At 43.8% G+C, this 13,773-nt stretch overlaps 1 protein-coding gene across 1 annotated transcript in view; it reads right to left on the reverse strand.

Moving 5' to 3' along the window:
* KL (klotho) overlaps window positions 1-7,926 on the reverse strand; it is a 36,067-nt gene extending 28,141 nt beyond the window's left edge. The window contains 1 exon segment of the mRNA NM_001191195.1: window positions 7,105-7,926. Within this exon segment, the coding sequence (NP_001178124.1) occupies window positions 7,105-7,926 (822 nt within the window).
* Window positions 7,927-13,773: the final 5,847 nt, after the last annotated feature.

The raw sequence follows: 13,773 nt of genomic DNA on the forward strand, positions 1-13,773 counted from the left end.
CCAGGGAAGGCTTAATGTATAAAACTGGTTTCAGTTTACCTTGACTATTTTATCAAACTATAAATGATACTGGTTCATGGCTGATGTTCTGACATCCATACTGCAAATAATGTTATTAAGAAAAAAAAATCTATTCAGACTGGAGCCATGCAAGTTGACTAAACATTTATCTTAAGTCAATATACCAAATTATATCAGTCATAAATTTTAGTAGATTTCCTTTAAACATCAAGAAAAGGTACTTGTTTTATTGTAAAATAGGTCATTTCAAAACTGATTTGAAAATCTAGTCAAATGCTGCTGAAATAACTGCAAAGACTGTCCCACTGAATGCTGAGGGTTACGAATGAAGTTAAGTGAGGCAACAATTTCTAACGCATTTGTCTAATTCCTTTCATCTAAACAGCTCAAGAGGATCACTTCTCAAGTTCTTTTGCTTTTATTGACTATAAAGATTCATACCTCACCTTTGTAGAGCTCTTTACATTTTTCAGAACATGTTGACATACCTGATTTTGTTTTAATTCTCACAATGTATCTGAGAGGTGGACAGTGTGGGGGAGATCACCGCTTGTCCTTAATGACCTGTTCCCAATTGATTTGCTGAGCACACAGCTCCGCAGCTGCATATGCCTCTGCTCCCTGCACCACGTGACTGAATTCTGTCAATGGGAGGTGAGTGCGAGAGATGGTGCAGCCTTCAGGTGAAGCTCCCACAAGGTCACATACTCCTCCTTCCCTATCCCCCATCCACTGGATGAAAATGGAGATATTATCTGCCTTGGAAATGCACAAAGGTCACATTCCTGTCTGGGTAGAAATTGTTTCCTTTGCTCTTCCTTACTTTTTAAAACTCCTTCCCAGATACTGGGTGAGAAAGCAGATTGCAGATATTCAATTTACAAAAAAGAAAAGAAGGACATAGTGAAATAAGTAAAGATTATTTTATATCTGTGTTTATTCATTCATTAAAACTGGTATCAGTATTTCTTCTGCTCCAAGGACTCAGATAAGTGCTAAAAAAAATATGATATACAGTCTGTGGCCTCAAAGAGCCACAAATGAGTAAATGATTCTCTGCCTCTTGTTACTACAAAAGGGGAGTACTTGAGTCATGTCTTTGAAGGATAAATAAGAGTTTATCCCAAGATAGAAGAGCTATGGTGATACTTTAGTTTATCTCTGTACCCAGAATATATCAAGATAGAGCATATAAAAGGTAGTTAAGCTTATCTATTTAAATATATTATGCTTATCTGTTTAAATATATGCTTAAATTATTTTTAATCACATAAATACATACTTCTATAAATAAAGCATAATTATATGTTTAAATTATGCTTATCTGTTTAAATATAGATCACTGACTTGATGGACATGAGTCTGAGCAAGCTCCAGGAGTTGGTGATGGACAGTGAAGCCTAGAGTGCTGCAGTCCGTGGTGTCACAAAGAGCTGGACACAACTGAGCAACTGAGATTGCAAGTATCACTTTGTAGTTTCCTGAGATGTGGATCTTGAAGGATTCAGAAACCGTATGCATTTTTACTTACCCTCTCTTTATTTCTCGTCCTCCCAATTTTGTTTTTTATTCTCTTCCTAGACCTAAAATTTCCTTTATGCCTTAAAAAGATAACATTCCTTTTAAACATCCAGAAAAGGTATTTGGTAATATGTTTTATGTAAAGTAGGTGATTTCAAAACTGATTTGAAAATCTAGTCAAATGCTGCTGAAATAATTACAAAGAAACATACTTTTTGTACAAATTAATTTTAAAATTCTGGCTTGGAACATCACGTTGTTTGAAAAAATAAGATAACTCAGAAGACTTCTGTGTGCAAACTTTATGACTAACGACTATATTCAGATTGTGCGTTTAGTCATTTTGTACTTGAGAAATGCACATTGGCATTATTTGAATGCTTAGTATTCCCTCTTCAACTCAAAAGAATTGACACTGTTAAACACTACTTTGATTTTGAAATTATTTTATTAGTTTTTTTCCTATTCTTAAATTTTTCTTGGACTTGACTGTGACCTTCAAAAAACATTGTGTTCAATCAGATATTCAAAGAAGAGTGAGTCAAGCTCTTCAGGAGATATTTTAACCATTTCTGATTAAATACACTATTGAATTCAGTAGTCTATAAAATACATTAACATTCAACTCAGTTGATTATTCCAGCAATGTACCAAAAAATTTTAATGAGCGGAAAATTGGTAAAGTGCTTCACAAAAGTACATAGCCTTATAATTCGAACATGTATCTAATAGATAAATTGCCTCCACTATTACTTGGGGAAGGACAGCTCAACCAGATAACAAAGCCACTTCCAATACATGCTCCTAAAACCAGCCAGGAGAATTCCCCCATCTCCCATTCTGAAAACTTTGTCATAATGTTTCATAGTGATTATAGACAGTTTTAAGTTGTTTGGAAACTTTTACAATGGAGTCATACATGTGATGATGACCCTTAAATTTTTACTGAAAATGTCAGATTCTGCACCATTATAGTTACTGATCTTACTATCTGATTAGGATTTAATACTCCCTGTCCCATAAGAAAGTGGCTAGAAAATTGATGAAGAGAACAGATCTTAGGAACATGAGTTTATAAGGGCAAAGTCAGGCTGGTAAATAGCCAGAAGTCACTTACTTAGCACTTACCAAGGGCAAGATGGCATTTTAGGATAGATGAAGTGAATGTGTTTTCCTCATTTAAGGAATTACCTGGCTAGTGAAGCAAATGATTAAATGAAAGAAAAAGTGTGGTAGGGGGCATCAGAGTGAAGCACTGTGGGTTCCACAGAAGGAACAGATGGCATTTGAGTGTAGGGCCAAAGGGAGCATGTGAGCTAGTTCTTAAAGAAAAAAATGTGATTTTAATAAACAGGGGACTTTATCCTGTTCATTCATAATGATATCCTTGGGAATATCTGCCATGGCAAACTGCAAGGAGCAAGGGCAGAGGCAAGGACATCCGTCATAGGCTGTTCCAGTGATCCAGGCAGAATGTGATGGGGGCTTGGACCTGGAGTTTTAGATAAAGAGAGAAGTGGCTGGATTCTGTATACATTTTGAAGGTAAGTAGAGCTATAGGCTGGAGAAGGCAATGGCAACCCACTCCAGTACTCTTGCCTGGAAAATCCCACGGATGGAAGAACCTGGTAGGCTGCAGCCCACGGGGTCACTAAGAGTCGGACACGATTGAGCGACTTCACTTTCACTTTTCATGTACTGGAGAAGGAAATGGCAACCCACTCCAGTGTTCTTGCCTGGAGAATCCCAGGGCCGGGGAAGCCTAGTGGGCTGTCATCTATGGGGTCACACAGAGTCGGACACGACTGAAGTGACTTAGCAGCAGCAGCAGCAGAGCTATAGGATTGGTTGATGGATTGAACATAAGATTTAAGAGAAAGGAAGAAGTTAAGCTTTGGTGTCCAACCAACTGAAAGAGCAAAGCTACCATGATGGAGATGGGGAAGACAGGAATTTGCTTTTCGATGTTAAATGTGGCATGTCTATTTGACATCAAAGAGGATAAGCTCTACACTCAGATAGAGAAGGAGAAGTTCTTCTTCTACACTCAGATATAGGAGAAGAAGAATTTCTCAGGGGAGAAGTTCTAGCTGGAGACTCAAAATTTGGAGTCATCAGGATATAGAGTCTTCAAAGAAGAGTCTTCAAATCTAGAGCTTAGGCCCCAGGAGGGAGGCCCCAGCACTCCAACATTTAGAGACATGACAGGGAGGAATAAGCAAAGGGAACTGGGAAGAAGTTGCCAGTGAGCTGAGAGAAGGGAGAGACAGTGAGGTTCTGGAAGCCAAGCTAAGAAAGTGTGTCAAGAAAGAGAAGAGCAGTTGGACAGATGCTGTAGACAGATCAGCTGACAGGAGCACTGATGCTCAGAACCAGGCAGGTCTGTACTGTATCTAATGCGCAAAGTAGTACCTCCCAGCCCCACCTCCTTAAGTGAAAGAAGTTGTCTTTTGGGACTTCCTTATGGTCCAGAGGCTAAGACTCTGTGCTTCCAATGCAGGGGGCCCGGGTTCAACCTCTGGTTGGGGACCTAGATCCCACAAGCCACAACTAAGAGTCCATGTGCCGCACTAAGACCCAACACAGCAAAATAAATAAATAAATATCCCCCGTGCCCCCCAAAAAGTTGTCTTTTTGTCACAGGTTCCCTGAACAGACATTTTCAAGACTCCCTGGGAGTCCCATGTGCATCTCGAACTTGGTCCTGGTCCTCCCCAGAATCCCATGGGCAGAACAAAAACTCCCAGGCACCATTGGAGCTGGACTCCAACTACCAGCCTTAACACTAGTTCTTCAGGAGCCATTAAGACCCATCTTTCTAGAGCTGCGAAGGCACAGCAGTCCCTCTTCAAGCTAGAGAGAAGTTACGTCTTCTTTCCGGGTTATATTTGGATGAGCAAAGCGGTCTGGATTCCATGGGCTCTGCAGGGAAATTTTTCTGTCAGTTCTGGCTCTGTCAGGCTCTGTCTCTTTCTCTCATACATACACACATACAGGCTATTTCTATCAAGGGGACCTCAGTACCAAAACCCCACAAAAAACAGGAAGACCTCCATTCCGAGCAAAGCTTCCCCATCCCATTATTCATCCTGCAGTTTGTCTGGCCTGCCTCTGTCTGATGCCTCCAGGCCATCAGACAATGATTCTTAAGAATCTGGTGCTGGGATGAGGGGAGACAGGGTTGGGGGGGGATGTCAAATTTCCAGTCTCCCTAAAGCATCTCCTTAGTCTACTTGTAAATTAGTGGAAACACAGAATGGGGAGGGGAGGAGTGCTGGCCAGATCAATCCTTCACCAGCATCAGATCCCCAAATGTAAATAAATGTGCTAAGGGCTCAGTAGCCCCTACCAGGAATACCTAAAACCTGGCTGAAAAGTTCTATTAATATCACCAAAATGTTCCATTACCAAAATCTGGGAATATGATTTATCTTTTCAAATAAGATCAAAACTTCCATACTCCCCTCCCCATAACACAAACACCAAGAAAGAATATTAACATCAGAATGAAAATATCTCATAGGATATAATTAAAGATATCATCTTTGATCATAACAACTTACTTCTTCATAAGATACAAGAATGACTACACTCCGAACCAAAGATATGTGAAAGCAAAATTAATTTTTTACAGCAACTGTAATTATGTTTGCAACATCAGCAAAAGCAACTGTCCATTTGTTACTAATTTCTTATGAACACAAAGTCCACTGGGAAGGATGGTTAGTGTTTGGCAAGTTTTTGTGTAAGGAGACAAAAATATAACTGGGAAGTTAATCAAAAGGCAAAAAGTGGGCACAAGAGTCAAAAGCGTGTTGACTATTTAATATGCCAGAGTACCAGAAAGCTCCTGTGGTCCCAGTTCCTTATCTTATGTATGAAATGAATGGGTAAGTGGTTATCATAACAATTGATGAGTTTTATATTCATACAGAGTTTATTACATGCATTCTAAAAACAGAACTCATACGATTTAAATCTACAATAGTAATTTTGCAGGAATAGTCTATTTGGTCCTTCAGTTGGTCTACAAATCTCTTGTTTCTGACATGAACTGAAATTTGCTTATGTTTTCTCCAAAAGAGGGACAAGCTTTTTCCATAGTTTTCTATCACCAATCATGAACAGGTGCTGTTTGGGTCTTCTGATTCCTTCAAAGAGCTGACAGACTGAACACGTTTATTACCACTGCTCTAAAGTATCTTACTGAAAAATATATATATGCCAATATGGAATCACTAAATCACAAGTTTTTGGTCAAACAAACTCAACATTCTTTTATGACCTGTGGTAGCAAGCAGGTTTTTTTGGAGCTGACACACAATCTAATTAGCCCTTATTACACACTATCAGCAGCTCTGAGTGGTAAGTCAACTCAATGACCCAGGAACTGTTCTGCCTCAATTACCTATGGCTTCGATTAAAAGTGTGTAGAAGTGAGTCTTCATCTTGACTTTGTTCAAAATATGTGGCTTAATTCTAAATTTAAAAATAGGTCTTCCAGTAAATGCAGAAGTCACCAAAATACTGTGCCAAATGTTATACATTTAAGCCCATTTATTAAAAGGTTTGCACATATACATATAAAATATTCTATTATGATACAAAACTGTAAGAAGTGTACAAACAACTGACGTTATAAAGGAACCCTCAAATTGATGAACCTAATCTTGAAGACTAAGTAAAGGAGAAAAGGGAGAAATAATTCTTTGGAAGACGTCGTCATCATGGCACATTAATTCCTCCTCTGCCAAAATGTATTAAGCCTTTTGCACAAGGGTGTTAAAATCAATTTTGTCAGGCTAATAATCTCATCCCTGGGGAATCCTTCCAACTGGAGACAGCATCGCGTACATACAGTTGTTGTAGTACACAATCTATCCCGCCCTTTAGTAGTTTCTGTATCTTAGGTAGCTTTTTTTAAGACTGTACAAGGGGTCTTCACACTCCTGCTGATTAAGTAAGGTTGGCGGATGTAGTTCTCAATCCTGCCACTGAAAGAACTTCCAAAGAAAGACAGTTGAAACTCTGCTCTGCAGGAGATGCGATTTTAACATCTTCGAGTTTGCTGCAGTGTGAACTTGTGCCACAAGCAAGACAGATCTTATTGGATTAAACTGAACTCGTGACATCTCCACAAACTCTAGCAGAGAGCAATGCTGTCTGTGTGGCTTCCAAGCAAACTTCTTTCCTCGTGCTCTGGCGGCCGCTCCTAGTCCTATTTCACCTCTAGGAATTCTCTACCCTCAAGAGAAAGGCGCTCCCATTTCTCATGAGAGAAACGAATCCCCATTTCTTTTTGACGGTGGCCTCAAAAAAGGCAGTCCCCTGGCGCGCCCACCGCGGGGTTTCCCTCCCATTCTCGACTCCACGATTTCCTGGGAAACCCAAGAAGCTCAGCGCCCCCCACCCTCCCTGGGCGTGAACCCCAGGAAACCGCACAGGTGTGCTCCAATGGAACCTCCTCTGATTGGCATCCCCCAGTCAGACACCCCTCTTGCCCTGGCGTCTCCAGGGGCCCTCTCCCCGGCGTGGCCCTCCACCTGGCCCCCTCGCACTCACCAGGAGGAGGTTGTGCGCCACCAGGTAACCGAGTCGCGGGCTGCCCCGGACGCCGGGAGCCAGGCGCCCTGTGGCGTAGCCGTGCCAGGCCACCACGTAGGGGTTGTCGATGGTGATCCAGTACTTGACCTGGCCGCCGAAGTGGCGGAAGCAGAGCTCGGCGTAATCCCTGAAGTGGTCGGCCAGGGCGCGGTTGGCCCAGCCGCCGTAGGCATCCTGCAGGCGCTGGGGCAGGTCCCAGTGGTACAAGGTGACCACGGGCTGCACGCCCAGCTCCCGCAGCCGCTCCAGCAGACGCCGGTAGTAGCGCAGCCCCTCCCGGTTGGGGGCGCTGGCGCTGCCATTGGGGAGCACCCGCGCCCACGAGATGGAGAAGCGGTAATGGGTGACCCCGAGCTCGCGCAGCCCCTCCGTGTCTCGAAAGACATTGTTGTAGCCGTCGCTGGCCACGTCCCCGGTGGCGGGCGGGGGGGGCGACGGGGCGCCCGACGGCCAGCCGGCCGCCGAGGGGTCGCCTGGAGGCGCCGGGGGGCGGTGGGTGAACGTGTCCCAGATGGAGGCGCCCTTGCCGTGCTGCTGCCAGCCGCCCTCCGTCTGGTAGGCAGCGCTGCCCACGGCCCAGAGGAAGCCGTCGGGGAAGGTGTCGTGGAGTAGCCCCGCGGCCTCGGGGGTCGGAGGGCGCGCGAAGCGGGCCCAGGTCTGCGCGCCGTCGCCGGGCTCGGCGCGCAGGGGGCGACCGCCCAGGGCCAGCAGTAGCAGCCACAGCGGCGGCGGCGGCGGCGGAAACGCCCGCAGGCGGCGCGGCGGGGCGCGGGCGGGCATGCTGCGCGGGAGCCGGGCGCACGGGCGCCGCGCCGCGCCCCTTTATGCCCGCGCCCCGCCGCGCCGCCCACCCCCGCTTCCCCCCGCGGGCCCCGCTGGCAATGATTACCTGTGGCCCCGCGCCTCCCCCCGCCTCCCTGGATGAGGGGGAGGGCGAGGGGGGACTGGGGCGCAAAGGGCGAGCGGGAGCCCGCGCAGGGGGCGCGATCGTGGGCCCGGCGCAGCGGGCGCGGCTCTCGGACGTCGGAGAAAAAGCACCTGTGCCTCTCTGCGCCCAGGGGCAGCCAGGGATGTTTCCGCTGCAGGACTTTCCCTGCGAGCTCGCTTTCTACACCCCATCCGCGCCCCTCCTGGAAGAAGCCGCCGAGCCCGGGAAGGGAGGCGGCCACCCCAACTTTCCCGAGTTCGGCGCGGGGTCTGTGGGAGCGGGGTGCGCCCAGAGGAAAAGCACCTGCTATTCTCTTCTCTCCCTACTCGGAGGCAGAGAAGAACGACTGATGAGACTGGAGTTGATTAGGAACTGGCCGAAATTGTATTGGGAGGGCAAGGTGGGGAGAAATATGTTGGAACTTGAAATGTTGGGAGAGAAGGACCCGAGGTGGACTTTCCATTGCGGTCTCTAAGGAAGATGCTCGCGTGAAGAGCCGCCCCACGTGCGCAGCCCGAGTGGCGCTTCCCGCAAGACCCCAGTCTAGGACGCCTTCGAGGAAGACAAGGGAGACGCATAGGCTCCCTTGAACTTTGCTTTCATCTCCCTCTTACGGTTATGTTTTAACCATTTCAAACCAGTACTTGTTCTTTAATTGGATCGTGCAAAATGACTTGGTGAATGTCTAACGACAGTTGTTGGTTGTTCTTCCAGAAGAAAGAGAACCGCCAAGGTTTGGACTTTGAGTAGTTCTCATTCACCTCTGTTGTCCTTTTGCATCTGTTTTTTGAATAGTCACATGTTTCAGCTTTCAGCTCTAGCTTGGCAAGTAATTTATCTGAACAAACCGTGCACGCAGCTGCCGGTGGAGTGGGCGGACTCTGGATCCCTGATCAGTGAAGAGAAAAGGGAGGAGGGGTTTAGCCCAAGCGCCTTCGAGGACAAAATAGAATCATGACGCCTTTCCGGTCACCAAAGAGCCCTTTTGACAAATTGTGGAGACACTGTGAGGTTGCGTAGACCTGATCTGTGACTAACTGGGGACTGGACGCTCTGGGCTCCTCCTCCTTTGCGATCTTGGGTGGGACAGTCTCTCCAAGCCTTAGGCTTCTTATTTATAAAATAGAGATGGTCATGTCTGCCCTGCCACCTTAGACACTTGTGACGCTCAAATGAAACAAATGTGCACGCAGAGCAGGTATGCCTCCATCATGGCACACCTGCTCCTATGATCAATGACTCAGATCTTCTTAGAGGTACATCTATTCTTACCTAGTTATCACCCCTGCACTGCTGTTTCATACAAACTTAAAATCAATAAAGTTTTAAATTTTTCAGATGAAGGTGCTTCAATTAATTTCCTTAAAATGTAAGCACAACAAATTTATTCCAGTGTTTTATTAAATATTCCCAACTCTAGCCAGCATATATTATTGTGGTTTAGTAAGATTAAGCCATCAGGTCGGAACAAGACATTACTATTCTGTTACATGTGGCATCTACAGTTTTCAATAAATGTGAAATAACAAACAATGACACTCCAGCAATTAAAAAAAAATTATACCATGCAAGCATACAGTCACACTCTCTTCCAAATAAATTAAAAAGCTTCTATGTCTGCACCCAGGCTCACATTTCCCTTCTAGAACTGATGATTAGAGTGTCTGCTTCTTGTAGCTTGTTAAGTTTCAATTAGAAATGCTTCATGGGTCTCATGGAAAATAGCTTAGGCTAAGTGTTCACTTATTGATGTATGGTCTGTTTGCTCAGGGCAGATTGTATTTATTGCTACTTTTATTTAACCAACAGTGAGAGAAAGAGAGAGAGATTTAAAGAGATGGATTTTTAAAGCAGTGATTAAAAAATAGAACCAAGGTGACTAATAAACGCTTCACATTTGAAGTTCTCTCTCTGAGGGGTACATAAAGCCTATGTATCTCCAGTTGAACATCATAGCTTTCAGTATTTGAAGGATGTTCCCAGGTGATAGTTAATTCAACCCAATGATAAAGATTGCATGATAATTAAACTTTATTTCCAGAACTTGCTGTTTATCAAGGTTCTGTTCATGGTTATTAAATTCTGGATTCCTGGAGTATAAATAATTGCTGCTGCTGCTTTGCATTTGTTCAGTTTTATTTTGATTCTTTCACATCTAAAATGTGGGTTTCATTCAATGCTTTGTTCTCCCACAAACAAGAGATTAATTACTTGCTGTGCTTTGAATATGAAGGTAAAGTTATTGATGCACTGAAGGAAAGGAGATTTTTTTTTTGTTTCTGAGGTACAGAGGACAGATTGGAGGAGATTTTTAAATTTAAATTTACTTACTGACCTTTGTCGTGATGATGATTTTCAACAGCCTAAAGGGAGTCGTCAAGGTGACTAACATCCTTCATCCCATCCCTTCTCCTGGCTGCTCCTGGGACCAGCAGAGCCCTTGCCTGCGAAGGGAGCAGAAAGGGGTTCACTGACTCACAAACAAAACATCAACCCAATGGGGGGGCTCCCAGCTCACCAGCTACAGACACTAGCTTCTCTGAGGAGATACTGAGATCATCAAAACAATCTCTCTCAGCAACCACCATGGGCAAAGCAACCACAAGGAGTTCAAGCCTTCAAAACAAGTGACAACCCCTGTCCTCAGAAACAGTAGTGATGGGGACTTCCCTAGCAGTCCAGTGGTTAAGACTTCACCTTCCAATGCAAAGGATGCAGGTTCGATCCCTGGTCAGGGAGCTAAGATCTCACATGCCTCACAGCCAAAAACTCAAAATATAAAACAGAAGCAATATTGTGACAAATTCAATAGAGGCTTTATAAATGGTCCACACTAAAAAAAAAAAATCTTAAAAACAACAGTAGTGAAACAGGACAAACAAAGTTGGTAATAATGTTCAGTTTATTACATTGAGTGTTAACAAATGACACCTATGACAGGTATTTGAAGAATTCAGAAGGAGAAAGTATTCTATTTTGAGTTGGTTGGAAAAGTTTCACAGATAAGACATGATACTATCTGGGGTTACATAGTAAAACTTGCAAAAAGTCTGGGAAGTAAGGATATGGGGAAGCAAAATATGGAAGGAAAAAAGTGTCCTCAGTGTATTCATGGTAAAAAAAAAAAAATAGTCTATTTGTCAGTGGAAGGAAATAGTGGGCTGAAAATGTAGGTAGGGATAGAGTCTTTAACAGGTTTTATTATTGTATCACATCAGAGCTTCTTTTACTCATTAAATAAATACTTGTTTTGTGCTGAGCACTATTCTAGGCACTGGGAATGCAACAGTTAACAGTTAACAAAATAGACCAACAACCCTTGCCTTTTTGTCATACCACTCTTTACTCTGTTCCAGCCACATACACCTCCTGTTTGTCCTGGGAACTAGCCAAACTGGCTCCCAACCTCAAGGCAATGTCTCTCTGGAATGCTTTTCAGAACCACCTGCTTCTCCTGTCAGGTCTTAGAACAAGAGCCACATTCTGAGAGCAGCCTTCTCTAACTCTCTGTCCAGAGTAGTTCCCCCAGTCACTCTCAATCACATTGTCCTGTTTTATTTTTCTTGTCGAGTTTAGGACTAACCCAGATTATCTTGTTGGTTTACATTTTCCCTTTATCTTCAATTAGAATGTAAGCCCAATGAGAAAAGGCATGGGGCTTTTTCTTTGCAGTACCTGGAACACCTAGAATAATGTCTATCCATTATAGTTGCTGCACTCATATTTATGGAATGAATGAATGAAACCATTAGTAAGAGAGGCTGAAGCACATGCTGAGAATTCTGGAGCCACATCCCGGATTACAAAAGAGGCTTGATTAGTAATGTCTACTAATCAATCAAGAGATTGATTAGTAATATCTGTCTTAGCACAGGCAGGAGACGTGGTCACAGCAACGGCCGTATTTGATATCCTGCATCTATGTGTATTTCAGGGGGCAATAGCCCAGGCCCACTCTACTAAAACTGCAGATAAGTCTGATGCTACAACAGGAAAAAGAACACGAAACAATGTCACTGTGGAATAGTTTAACTGCCAACATCCCCACTTCCCCTGGCACACCTCTGACAAGCTCCACAAGATGGAAAAGGCACTGAGACTAGGGCAATGAGCTTCGCTGAGCTGGTAAGGTAAGTTCTTCATTTCACAGGGGTTTTCAGAGCCACTAAGTATCAGATGCACCTTCCTAAAGAACTAGGAATGCAACAAGGCTCTGTTCCCACCTGCTTTATCCTTGTTCTGCTGATTTGTCATTGAAACAAAGCTAAGTTGATTTACAATCCAGTAGCTTAACTTCCGGAGAAGGCAATGGCACCCAACTCCAGTACTTTTGCCCGGAAAATCCCATGGATGGAGGAGCCTGGTGGGCTGCAGTCCATGGGGTCGCTAGAGTTGGACACGACTGAGCGACTTCACTTTCACTTTTCACTTTCATGTATTGGAGAAGGAAATGGCAACCCACTCCAGTGTTCTTGCCTGGAGAATCCCAGGGACGGGGGAGCCTGGTGGGCTGCTGTCTAGGGGGTCGCACAGAGTTGGACACGACTGAAGCGACTTAGCAGCAGCAGCAGCAGCTTAACTTCAAATCTGTAAGGGCTTTTGTGGTCAGTCAACTCAGGAGCCACAGAAAAGTTTTGTAGTGGAGCTACAAGGGCAAACAGCAAGATGGCTCAATTTATTTTAAGAAAGGGGACAATATTAGTCAATTGATTTGTCAGTAAATTGAGGGGGAGATACTAGAACCTGAAAGATCACTTTAAAAGCAACTATAGTAAAGTACATAATGAGTTAAGGAAGGCTTCTGCCTAGCCTGGTAAAAAAATCCAAAAAAAAGAGAGATGAGAGACAATACAAAAAAAGAAAACTGATTGCATGTGACAGGTAGGTGAGAGGGGAAAGTAAATGATGATTTAAATGTTTTGAGATGAGCTGAAAATAAAAACGACACCACCATTGATGTTCCTGAGTACATCAGGAGGTGTAATTAATTTCTGATGAAAGATGACTTCAGTGCTAAATATGTTAAATTTGAAGTGTCAGTCAAATTTGTAAGCCAGGTATTAAGCAAATAATTGGAGTTATCACTTTGAAGCTCAGAAGGCAGTTACAGATTGGAGATTAGGATCAGAAATTTTGATCCCAGGATATTGGATGAGGACATTCAAAAATCAAAATTGTGATTTCCCTGATGGTCCAGTGGTTAAGACTTCCCAATGCAGGGAGAGCTAAGATTCCACGTGCCTCCTGGCCAAGAAAACCAAAACATAAAACAAAAGCAGTATTGTAACAGATTCAATAAAGACTTTTAAAAAATGGTCCACATCAAAAAATATATATATTGAAAAAAATCCAAGGACAACTAAAAGCCAAGGGCTAGCCTTATCTCCATTTGTAGGGAGTGGATAGGGTGGAATTAAAAGAAAAAGAGAACACACAGGGTGCGCCAGAAGCCTAGAGTAATGTGTTTTTCAAGCCAAGGAGGTAAGCCTTTCAAAAAGGAAAGATGATCAAACTTGGTGAGAAAAGACATCTGACCTAGAAATTAGATCATTTGGAGATTTTGGAGACAGATGTTTTAGATTGTAACAGGGCTTAAGCCAGATTACAGTGAGAGTGAGTGTGAGATGAAAAAATAAAGGCCACAAGCACATAATCTTCTGACAAGCTGGCCAGGAGAGCGAATGAGAAACGATGGTCAC

Source organism: Bos taurus, chromosome 12, assembly GCF_002263795.3.
Source record: "Bos taurus isolate L1 Dominette 01449 registration number 42190680 breed Hereford chromosome 12, ARS-UCD2.0, whole genome shotgun sequence".
Taxonomy (NCBI): Eukaryota; Metazoa; Chordata; class Mammalia; order Artiodactyla; family Bovidae; genus Bos; species Bos taurus.